This window comes from Planococcus citri, chromosome 4 (genome assembly GCF_950023065.1).
Source record: "Planococcus citri chromosome 4, ihPlaCitr1.1, whole genome shotgun sequence".
Lineage (NCBI taxonomy): Eukaryota > Metazoa > Arthropoda > Insecta > Hemiptera > Pseudococcidae > Planococcus > Planococcus citri.
In genome coordinates, this window is record NC_088680.1 from 42,000,996 (window position 1) to 42,013,909 (window position 12,914).

General features: G+C 34.9%; 1 protein-coding gene across 6 annotated transcripts in view; it reads right to left on the bottom strand.

The window, feature by feature from the left end:
* cv-2 (crossveinless 2) overlaps window positions 1–12,914 on the bottom strand; it is a 167,226-nt gene that overhangs the window by 3,269 nt on the left and 151,043 nt on the right. For all 6 annotated transcript variants that reach the window (XM_065360242.1, XM_065360243.1, XM_065360240.1 and 3 more), the window contains 5 exons: window positions 8,919–9,024; window positions 4,128–4,304; window positions 1,374–1,556; window positions 989–1,251; window positions 551–901 (listed from right to left, as the gene is read on the bottom strand). In XM_065360242.1, coding sequence (XP_065216314.1) covers window positions 551–901; window positions 989–1,251; window positions 1,374–1,556; window positions 4,128–4,304; window positions 8,919–9,024 — 1,080 coding nt within the window. The remainder of the gene's footprint in view (window positions 1–550; window positions 902–988; window positions 1,252–1,373; window positions 1,557–4,127; window positions 4,305–8,918; window positions 9,025–12,914) is intronic.

Sequence of the window (12,914 nt, forward strand, 5' to 3'; positions counted from 1 at the left end):
TCATATTGACGGGTCAACGACCTTAAGAGGCCAGACAGGTAAACAGACAACCTGGAGAGGCTGGACCAGTAGGTTAGTTACATTTAGAGACCAGACAGATGGGTCATACGGATAGGTCATTGACCTTGATAGTCCAGACAGTGGGACAGACAACGTTGAGAGTCCAGACACTCGGGTCAATGACCTCAAGATGCCAGACAGACGGGTCGATGACCTTAAGAGGTTGTCTAGACGATTTTATAAAGTCATATTGACGGGTCAATGACCTTAATAGGTCAGACAGGCTGACAGACGACCTCGAGAGGCCAGATAGACGGACAAACAGCTGACCTTAGGAATCATACTGAGGACTCCATGATTTTAAGAGGCTAGACAGAAAGGCAGACAGGTTTGAGAGCCAGACAGACGGATCAATGACCTCGAGAGGGCAGCCAGAAAGGCAGACAGACAATCTTGAGAAACCTTACTGATGGATCAATGACCGTAGAGGCCTGATGGACAGACGGACGACCCTGTTGATTTTCTTAAAAAGACTTATGCTCATACTCACCCTAATCGATATAGTCCTAGTCCAAGACGACGTCTTCGTGGCTCTGGCATCGTTGGTAACTCGTATACTAAACGTTTGTCCGACACAGTCTCCGGTAAGTTGATATTTACAAGATCCTTGAAAGCTGTAAAACTTTCCGTCGAAAGTCTTATAATGCGGATCACCAAACACCGTACAAACAGCGTCTTCTTCCACACATTTTGGACAACAAGCTCCTGGATCTTTGTGGTATTTCATATTTGGAGGACAAGGCATGTTTATCGATTGCGAGCATACTTCGACAATACATTTGATTTGGCCACGATTACACATACACGATTTGCATTCATTTGCTTGCCACGTTTCACCATCCTACAAATCAAATCAGAAATGAGAAAAATTTCATTGAAAAAAAAAAATGATAAAGGACAAAATTCTCTGACATTCGAAGCTACTTACTTGATAAATTTTCTCGCCTACGTTACAAATGGTTCTATTCTCGTAACTGGACGGACATCGAGGGCAGCATTTACCATCATTGGGGTATATTTGTTTTTCTGGAGGGCAGTCGATAGGAGGGCAAGTTTCACGACGACAAATTGACGTAGAATTTACACAAGAACAATACGTGCAATCGTCTTGTCTTTCGGTTTTTCCAGCTAAACGTATCGATTTGCCCAGCAAACAGTTTCCTCTCGGAGGGTCGAATACTTTCCTGGTACCTGTAAATTCACTTCCCATTAATATCAACATATCAAACTTGAACAGTGAGGAGAAATTAAATGAACCATAAAAATAAGCTCAATTCCTCCATAATAATAAAAATCTTGTAAATTCAACTCACCATTACATCGAGGACAACACTCGCCCACTTTATGGACCACACTACTCGGAGGGCATTGCAATACAGGACACGCTTTCTTCGAGCACTTCATTTTTCCAGCATGACACGAGCATTTCAGACAAGGATCCTCCAACAGCGTAAGACTTCTATTCGAGGAAAAATTCTGTCCATTTATTCGACACCCTGTAGGCAAAAAAATTGATATAAATTACCACGGGGATTTCTTGAACATTGATCTAGTCTCTGGTTGTACCCTCATATATGTTGGTCACAATACACCATCGTCTTATTACGAATAAATAGCCGGGTACCATTTCAATGATTACACATATTTTTTTTCATTCCGACGACGAGTTTATTTTAAAATTCGTTCCAGCTTCGAATTGCATCTCACAGTAGTTGGTCTCCTCTTTTACCTAAGTACCAAACAAGCCGCTCTGTTTGCACCTACTACATACAACCTACCTCCCATCTATCGAAATTTAAGACCATATCACATGCCTCGAAATTCCTCAAAATCCCTTCACTTTGCCTCATCTCGAACCGGCTTACTCTTTTATTCTATTATCGTATCACTAATTAATATTAAGTGTAAATTGTACACTGTACAGTGTACCTATGCGAAAGGACAACGCGTCATTGTCGTCATCTGCAGCGTGGGAACGTCGTTGTTGTTCGCTTCATCTTCAAACGCACCTTCGGGCTTTCAAGGCACATACACTCTAGTTTCAATCATAGACTATGACTATAATGTATAGCCATTATACTGATTCAGAAAATAGGCACCTTTACGCGAAGCCGATTAAATTAATTATCTCGTCGTCGAGTTCGTAATATACTAGCGTACGTCGACACAGGATGTGCCAAATCATTTTTAAAACATCCTTTTCATTAATTTTTTTTCGATAATGATGACGTAATGGGTGAGTAATGGGAGGGTATTTAAGGGTGATCTTGATACTCATCAAGAAATAATTTTTGTTACTCAATTTTTGAAAAATACATTAAAATAAAAGGTATTAACAGTCATGCATCCTTTTTAATTCCAACTCTTCCAGAGCAGTTTTTGAACGAAAATGGCTCCAAAAGTTTTTCATATTGCTTCCAACGAAAAATTGAAGGTCATCTCGAGAAATTCACCACTCGAGTTGAGAAAATTTCGTACCTTAAAGAGACTAAAAAGGGAGATATACTGGTGAAAAATTTTTTGAACTGGACTAAGCAAGATCGAAATAGCAAAAAAAATATCCCACCAGCCAAAATTTCAAGAGCCAAAATGCATTTTTCAATTTTTGGTAGATTTTTGAAAATCAAATAGGGCTAAAAATGGGAAAAAATCAAATTTTTCTGAAATGACTCAGAAGCTGAAATTAAGTAAAAAGCTTCTATATTTTTTTGACTCTCAAAATCAATTGAGAATAGTTTTGAATAATTTTGAGCAATTTTGGAGCTTTCAGCAGATTTTTAAACGTCGAAATTTTCACAAATTTTTACCCAACAAGATTTGGGAAGTGGTTTTAATGTCGATCTGGAGCCTCTAGCCAAATTTTAGAAATCGGAGATTGGATTTTCAAAAAAAAAAAAATTTAATAATACCGATTTTGACAAAATGGTGAGTAATCAGCCAAAGTGGGTCACGAATAAACACCAACTGCGTTTAGAAGTGCTAAATTGATGTGCACAGATTTAATGGAATTTTTTTAAAAACTGGAATTTCCAAAATTGTTGCTGGAAGCTCTAAAACAGCTTAAAGCCATGAGTAATAGATTCAGAAAATTGAAAATAAAGTTTGATATGAATTTAAGTTTCCCAACTTATTTAGTTGGGTAAAATTTTGTGAAAATTTTAGTTTCCAAAAATCTGCTGGAGGCTTCAGAATTTCTCAAAAGGACTTAAAACAATTTCCAATCGATTTGGTGAGACGAAAATAGGGTATACATATTATCACATTTCAGCTTTCTAGGTAAATTTAATCAAATTTTGATTTTTTTTCTTTTTTTTTAGCCCACATTTGATTTTTAAAAATTCGATCTAGCGTTGCTCACTTCAATTTTTTTTGCTTCTTAAAATATCTTCCATTTAAGTGAATTCTCTTCCCAAATGTACAATGTACAGTCATCTCAGCTCATTTTTCAATTTTTGACAATTTTTTGAAAGTTTTCAAAACAATAATCAGCAACAGCCAATCTGAAAAATTTTCAGCTCGAAATCGATTCTCTCCGGAAATTTGAAATTTCTCCAGAACGAGTAAAAATCACCTTTGACAATTTGAAATTTGATCTGAACCTATTTCAGCAAATTCCGGGTAGAGAGGGTTGGAATCTCATTTTGAATTTTTTGAAGTAGAGAAGAGGGGATGAAATTGTTTCTTTCGTCAGATTATTCGTTCTTCTAATTTCTTCAAATAGGTAGCCTAATTTAGATGATAATTTTTTTAAATTCGCGCATCTAATTTCAAAATCGTAGGTGGGTACTTTTTTTTTCGAAAACTGCAATTTTAAAAAATTCATTGGAGGCTTCAGAATGGTCCAAATTCACCACCAGCCAAAGACTTTTGAAGATCAAAAACAGGGTATAAAACTAGTTTCAGCATTATACCTCAATAGGGTTAAATCATAATATTTTTTTATTTTTTTCAATGATCAAAAATGAACCAAATATTTTTTGAAAATTCGTCAAAAATAAAAATTTAGGGCTTGAAATTCACACATGGATGATATAAAATATGATGGAAAAAATCAACTTCAAACTCACCTAAGCAGCTAGGACAACATTCGCCTCTCCTCGGAGCCACAGGACTGTGGCAAGGAGTATAACACTGTATGGTTGATTCAGTGACTACGCCAGCTTTGCAGGTCATCGTTAAACAAGGATCACTCTCGTCCGTCCATTCGGTACCACTTTCGTAAAATTTTCCCTGGTACCAGCATCCTGCAAGATTAAATAAAAATTATCAACATTAGGAAACAAAAAAATAATAATAAAATTATTCCTTTCAATCATTCTTCATTTTTTGCATGAACATTTTTCTCCACAAAAAAGTCAAAAAAGGGTCCGAGTCAAGGAAAAACAAAAAACAAAAAAAAATGTTTTTGAAAAATAACAGTTTTGAAAAGCACAAAGTATACCTACTTCAAAGTATGGTTGAATATAAAAAAAAATTGAAAATTCAAATTGACCAGAATCAGCAACTGTTTTAATGCAAATAGATTTGCCTACTCTGAATATTTGAAGGAGCAAGTTGTTGAAAACTACGAGTACCTTCTCAATTTTGCAATGTCTAATAAAAATGGATCTATAATGTAGCCCAATTATGTGAAAATAATTAAATTTGAATTAAGTATTTTAAAAAAAAAGGATATTTTTATTCAGAAAGATGAAAAATTTTGCAATGTACGATTTTAAGAAGGTAATACAACTAGAAAAGGTTGATTTGAAAAGGAAAAAGAACATCAAAACATCGGTAAAATTATATCAAAACAAAACAAGAATTGAAAAAAATCAGCTGTTCTACTTTTTGTTTTTGTTTTGTTTTTACTTTCTTCCTCTTCATTTAAAATAACTCGATATTTACTACAACTATTTTTATATTTCATCTTAACATACTTCACGTTCAAACATTTCACCTTGGGACTCTTACAATCGTACCTAGATCTAGAATTTTCCTCTCCGTACATTCTATTTACTCTATGAACAATATTTACTCGCAAAATATTTACCCAAGCATCCTGAATCGATTGAGAAAACGACAGAAAATGAACGAGAACGAGTATGGAAAAAAAGCGAAAAAAAAAAACAGGAAAAAGAAATACCAACGGTAAACACGCTTTTGTAACGTTGAATATAACTTCTCCTTTTTTTTCCATCTTAAATTACGCGTCAATTGCTCTTTCACATTTCCCTTACTGTTTCAGGAAAGCCAGACGAGAAGGACCTGGTGAGGGGGGAGGGTACCAGTGAATCGAGAGAGACCATCATAGAGTGAACTTTTCTCTTCGCGTATTACTAACCGTTTTCTCTCTTTATTTTTTCGCTCTGTTCTCTCGTTACATAATAAAATTAATATCGCCAACAGTAGGGTATAAAGTTTAAATTCCCATTAACGATCGAGTATAAGTATATCGGTTCGTGTCGGGCATTTTTTTGCCCATTTAAAAATGTACCAAGCGATAAAACATTATTCATTGTGGTTTTTTTCACGCATGTGTGTGCAATCGCGATGTTTATTTTTTCTTATTGCTTTAACTTTTTCCCGAATACGGATGATGCTAATTAAAATTAATCACGATTCCGGGTATTTTATTTTTAGTCTAAATGTATTTGATATTTCATTAATTTATTTTCGCCAATAAGTCGCGATAATTTATGCAAATATTCCCACACAATGTTACGTAATGACTACCTAATGAGTTGCAAAAATTAGCTAAGTACTCACTCAGGAATTTTTCAACTGAAGATGAAAATGAGCCTCTTATTATATGTACCTAGATATAGGCACTTGAATAACTTTTGGGGGAATTTTTGAATTTATTTTTAACACACTTGATACGTCATTCATTCGAAATACTCATACATGAGACTTTTGATGAATATTTTTTTGGGGAAAATGTAGACGTCTTCTCTTGCATCCATCATTCAATATTTTTTTGACTTTTTTTTAACATACTGAAACCTATTTAAAAACCAAAAATGTATTCGAGTTTTTTCATTTTTTTTTTCAATTTTGAATCACCTCATTCTACTTGGGAATTTTTGCTATTTTATAAAAATACATGCTCCCTCCTTCTCCTAACCTAATACGAAAAATAATTAGTGAGCATGTAAAATTACTAGAACCGGAAATGGGTTTTGTTGATCAATGTTACAAAAGCTTTCAAAAAGTCGATAAAAATCTAAAAATCAACTTCGATGACTGAAAATTTGAAAATAGCTTAGTTTTTAGGGAAGTATTGAAATCGGCAAAAAAAAGTCTTGAACTGGATAAAGCTAGACTGAGAGAGCCAAGCAATACGTATAGGTAATATTTCACCAAATCAAAGTTTCAGGTGCTCAAGTTGATTTTTCGATTTTTAGTGAATTAAAAAAATCTGATTTCAGCCAAAAATGTAACAAAAATGTAAAAAAAATCAAAATTGGACTAAATTTAGAAAACTAAAAATTTTCAACCCACCAAATCGATTGAAAACGGATTCAAAATGATTTGAGCAGTTCTGGAGTCTCCGACAAATTTTTGAAAGTTGAAATTTCTCACAAAATTTTATCAAATGAAGTTGAAAAGCTACAATTTATTCAATACTCTAATTTTTTAACATGCTAAGTCGACTGGAGGTGGTTTCAAGACGTTCTGGAGTCTCCAGGGGATTTTCGGGAATCCCACTTTACCAAGAAAAAGTTACTATACTTACTTTAACATGTAAGTATAGATATTATTTTTCCAAAATCGGCGAGTGCCAGTTCAGAATCATACGTATGTATTTTTGTTTTTGGACCAATTTTTTGGCATTTTTTTGAAAACAGAAGTTTCCAGAAAGTTGAACTGCCTTCACTTTTCTGCGCAGAACTTACACAAATTACTTTTTGAACCACCCAAATCTAGCAGAACTGCTCATCAGAATAAGTATATATGCTGACTGCTGAGTTTTATTAAGTTTTCAATTTTTTGAGAACGAAAAAAAAAATTAAAAAAATTGAAATGCTTTCTAGAAAAAAAGGAACTACTCTCCAAGTAAAAATTTCATGTTTTATCAGCTCGATTTTTTGTAGAGTCTTTTGACCCATCAAAATACGACTAGAATAGATTTTTTCTCGTCTTTTAGGCATTCAATTTTCGAGAAAAACTATAAGTAAAGAATTCGAAAAAAAAAATGGAGAAAAATTTATCTAATTGAAGAGCATTGAACTTTTCACATGCAGTCCATGATTTTGTTTTGTCATGTTTTTTAAGCTTTGGTTTTGAGGTAAAATTTCCCAAAAAAAATCCTCAACGAGAAAGTACTTCTCAAGAATATTCCCTTATTGCACCTTTGTTTCGTGATCGAAAATAAAATGTTTTACTTTGTCGTCTCGTTTTCTGGACACTCTGTGGAGCCCTGTGAAGCCAAATTCTGTAAACGTTGAACATTACAAAAATTCATCAACCATGTTCACAATGCAACGTTGGTCATTTTTCAAAAAATGTTGGTAAAATTCTCCAAAATCTTCAAGAAATGGGGAGGGGGAGGGGTTAGGATGTGAAATTTTCTCCTCTAGTTTAGTTTCGATTTTTTTTTCAAATTCAGGTACAAAAAATTTTTCTCAGAAAGTTGATGGTGAAAAATTCCAAGTTGGCCCTACTTTTCAAGTATTTTAGCAGTTGCCAGTTACTAGTAAAAAAAAAAATCGCCTCTTACTAATTTCAATTGAGATCATATAATGCAATAAAAAATCTCAAATTCCATTCACCACATCTTTCTTAAGGTCACTTTTTCCCCCCATCAAAAAGGTTCAACACCAATTTGAACTGGACAAAGTAAGTACATCAAAAGAGCATGCATAAATTCATCATCAGCAAAAATTTCAAGTGCCAAAATGCATTTTTTGATTTTTGGTGAATTTTTAAAAATCAATTGAAATCAAGCCAAAAATGAAAAAAAAATCAAAATTTAATCAAATTCACTTAGAAAGCTGAAATTTGAAATACGCCCTATTTTTGACCTGCCAAATTGATTGGAAACGGTTTCAAACTATTTTGAGCAGTTTTGGAGCTTCCAGCAGATTTTTGAAACGTGAAATTTCCACATTTCATCAAATTAAGTTGGAAATCCAAAATTCACCCTGCACTCCAATTTAAACACGCTATCATGTCGACTGCTGGTGAGTTTAAGTCATTTTGGAGCCTCCAGCGAATTTTTGAAAATTCCTACAGCCTCCAGCAGATTTTTGGAACTTGACAAAATTTCATCAAAATGGAGTTTGAAATCTGAAATTCATCCAAATTTTAGCTTCTTAGGCCAATTTGGTAAAATTTTGATTTTCCCCCCTCATTTTTGACTTGAATTTAATTTTTAAAAATTCACAAAAAACCAAAAAATGCACGTTAGCACTTGAAATATTGTCTGGTGATAAATTTTTACATGCTTTTCTGATCTAGCTGTGTCCAGTTCAAAAAATTTCGTGAGAGTCCTATGTTGGAAAGGAGAATCTGCGATTTGGGCCGACCTGTTAATCAAAATGGCCGACATTTTGTTAATAAGACCATTTTTTTTGGCAAGTTTGCTTGTACCCTTTAAGAGAAAAGTTGTCCCAGAAGATCAGCGGGGGGGAGGGGGGTGCAATTATTTCTATTGGCATGTGCCGCGGACTACATGGATCAGTAAATTTGAGCGGATTACCCTTTAAGAGAAAAGTTGTCTCAGAAGATCAGCGGGGGGAGGGGGTGCAATTATTCCTATTGGCATGTGCCGGACTACATGGATCAGTAAATTTGAGCGGAGAAAAGGCTCCTCAAGAACGGTGGAGGTGCTTTTGGCCACTTAAAAAAAAGTATGTTATTCGTCTTGTACTCACCTTTACATTTCTTGCAGCATCCTTGAGGATCGGCCATCTCAGCTTCCAGCATATAGCATCCTTCTTCGTGGGGGCACTTGTTACGTATACATTCAACTTGGCCACTCTGCAAAAAAAAAAAATAGACGTATTTTTTAATTAGCTTTTGTTTATTACTATTTATTATAGGCAGATAAGTGATATCCGCAAGTATTCGCGTATGTACTTAAAGTATATAAAAAGGTAGCACAGGCAGAGTAATAAAACCAGTTCAAACAATCGTCTTCTTGTTTCCAATTCTTTTTCTTTTTCTATCCCTCCGAGAATACTCGTAGGTAAGTATGTACATTGCATATCTCTACAGCTAGGTTGTATGTAGAATAAAAGTGAATACGGTTCACGTTGCAAATACCGCAACACACGTACTATACTATTATTATTTATCCTCTCTCATTTACACACCCGCAGCAGACGCGAAATAATGAGATATCATTGGTGACCAACGATCCACCAATGAACATTGCAATTCGATACCGTGTAACCAGTTTTTTCTCACGCAATACCCGCTGCGCTATGTCACCTGTTCCGCGATCCACGATCCACGTTCATTTCCCGCCATTACGCAAGTGGCGAAAAAAAAATTCTCTCTTTGACCGGACGAGTATAGCGAACGAGCGATGAGCAGAAGAAAAAAAATGCATTCTCGTAGTACGCGAGCAAGGCCGCCACAGCGTCGCCGCGTCACCAAAATACGCCAAGAATTCGCGTCCTTGAAAGACGCGCACCATGTCCTTGGTATACGTAGAAGAGTCGTCCAAGTCCAACATTTCTTCTTCCTCCAATCCAACTACGAGTAACCAACCAAACGATGCGTTAGACTATATGGACACGAACATGGACAGGGCAACTGGCGCAGGAGGAGAGTCTGCTGATCTGCTGACTTTACGAGTACGAGTACGTAGTAGAACGTACTACGTCTACAACAACGTATCGTATACGATGAACTTAGAGATCTATCCAGCATCCAGCACAGCTAGGCATATTTTACGAGAGGAGGTATAGGCTATAAGACGTCGCCAGGCTGCACATGCGGTAGTATACTACATTTATAGTGGAAGAACTTGTTATACTACGTGAACGTAATCAGAGAGAAAAAAAAACTCTTTTATACAGCGCAGAATTAACGAAACGGGCACATTTTTACGTTTATAGTATCCACATCTACATAGCTGTTTACTATTGGTAAACTTCCCGACTACGACGACTCGAGCACGATAAAAGTTTTCAGGCCAAGGTGCATCTTGTATAGTACGAGTACCTAAATCTAAACATACCTATGGCTATACCTAATTACCTATTACCTATACGTTCAATACACTTGCACAAGTACTCTCTAAATTTGAAACAGTCAATTTCACTGCTTAGCAGTCACGACATTTTGCCTTTTTAAAGCAGTAGTTTTGTTTTACTGCAAAACAGTGAAAAATTACTGAATTGGTCAGTAAAAAATCATTTTGACTGACCAATTCAGTAATTTTTCACTGTTTTGCAGTAAAAAAAAACTACTGCTTTAAAAAGGCAAAATGTCGTGACTGCTAAGCAGTGAAATTGACTGTTTCAAATTTAGAGAGTACATACAAAAGAATAATAAATACGACAACAACGTACTGCAATAGGTACGTAGTAAAATTCGTCTTCATCATTGCAATTGCATCAAATTATTCTGTTTTTAGACCTTCCAACTGAATTACAATAGAAGGAACTTAGCTTTATGTGACACTTGGAGAATGGTGGAAGAGTGAATCAGGATACTATTCGAAGCACCTTAAATTACAAGTAGGTAAGTATTTTTCAAACACACTCTGATGAGGAAATGAGCATTTGTTCGATTCATCAGATCAAAATAACATTCCAGAATACGTATTTACAAACTACCACACAGACTAAGTATAAGTATTACAGGTATAAGGTACACATATGTTTAATATTCCGGGCTCTGATACAAATAAACCAGTTCAAGTCGCCTTGCCGTTTATACTATGTGCAGTAAGCAGTATTCGAACGATATTGCTCCAAGTTTTCTGGGTCAAAAGGTGTCATACTGTTATTGTTTGACTCAACTATTCAAATGAGTGAAAACTTTGTTCGAGTGGACACTCATAAAAAAGATAGGTATATCTCTAAACTGGCAACAGAAGAAGACAAATTTATTTTCCAAAATGAAGTCTGAAATTCCATTCACATTTTGTTCTTGTCCTCCGAAACTTCATTTAGAAACTTCGGGTTCCTAGTTTTCTAAAAATGCCATAGACTGTACCTCGTGTTACATGTCAGAAAGATGTGATTGATGAAATTTGGAAATTTTCATTAGACCTATATTAGAGGTGAGTAGTTTTTCAACTTTTTTTTTTTGAAAACTGCTGGAAACCAACAAGAAATTATTGTCAAATGACCTCAACAAAATGTGAAAAAAATGTCAAATTTTCAAGTCGATGCTTGACCACTCCCTCCCCTTCAATGAGAGCTCAAAGTTTGACATTTTTTCACATAGATGTTAAGATACTATTTTTTCAGTAACGTATGAATATTAGTTGTTCAATTCTAAACATGCCCTTTTGAGGAGATACTCACAAAAATATGGTTATTTTGAAGTGAAGGACTACGATTTTGAGAACTCCTGAACTTGACGAAAATGAACATTGAGCTTTTTCATCTTTTTGGAAGTGATCATAATTGAAGTAGGTAGAGGTACTGAAGACATCAAGACACCACTTGAATCCTCCCTCTCCCCCGCCTCAAATAAATGATTCGAAATATCAAAAAAAAAAATTGGAATTGAAAAATTTTTGAATTTTAGGAGCTTTGAGCTCTCGTCAACAAATGTTCGAACTGGATGAAGAGGAATCGAAACAGGATCACAAAATACACTACCAGCTGTTCAAAAATTCAAATTTGAGTCAAAAATGGGAAAAAACATTTTGCCAAATTGACCTAGAAATCTGAAATTTTGGTTCATACTCGTAGGTACCTTATTATTGGCCTCCCGAGTCGATTAGTGATGGTTTTGAAATGTTCTGGAGACTCCAGGGAATTTTCGGATCCTCCAGTTTCCCAAAAAGCGCTATAAATACTCGCAAGATGAAAATGAAATTCAGCTCGCATAAATTCGATGTTTACCATCTTTGTGACTCTTTCGATCGATTCAGGCACATTTTTTCAAAATCTTTTCGTGACAGTTTAAATTAAAAATTTTCTTCAGGTTTGCGAACCCCTAAACGAGAAAAGCTGAAATTTGGTTTCTTAAAGCTTTTTTTTCGAGAACTGGAGAATTCGAAAATTTTCTGGTGGCTACAGAACGATTTAAAACCATCATCAATCGACTCAGAAGGGTGAAAGTGAAGTATAAACCAAATTTAAGATTTCATATGTTAGTTTGGTAAAATTCTGATTTTTTCCTATTTTTGATCCAAATTTGACTTTTCAAAAATTCGCTAACAATCGAAAAATGAATTTTCAGTGTCTGAAATTTTGGTTCCAAAAATCGAAAGATTGACCAAGACAGTTTAAAATTTGATTCTGAGATATAGGCAACGTGCTTTTTAAACAAGCCACATGGAAGTTGTAGAGATTCTTCATTTTTTTTGCATATTTTTGTAGGATGAAAAAGGATAAAAAATATGTAAAAAAAAAATCGATTGTGAGAATCTGAAAACGGCAGTAACGTCAAAATATACATATTGAAGAGTGATATTCCAAAACTCGCTTTGTCCATTTTCACAACTTTTCAGGAGAGAGGAAAAACAGTTTCCCTTTAAACGGGTAAATTGGCTTTTTACACGAGTTTAGCACTTTATTTGGGTGGATTTATGATGTAGGAGTGTAGGTATACATTTCATCCACTAAATACTGCTGAAAAAAATTTCAATGAAAATGGACAAAGCGCGTTTTGAAACATTATTTTTTTTTAAATTTTTAGTGAATTGGCTATTTAGGTGAGTTTAACACCTCATTTTGGTA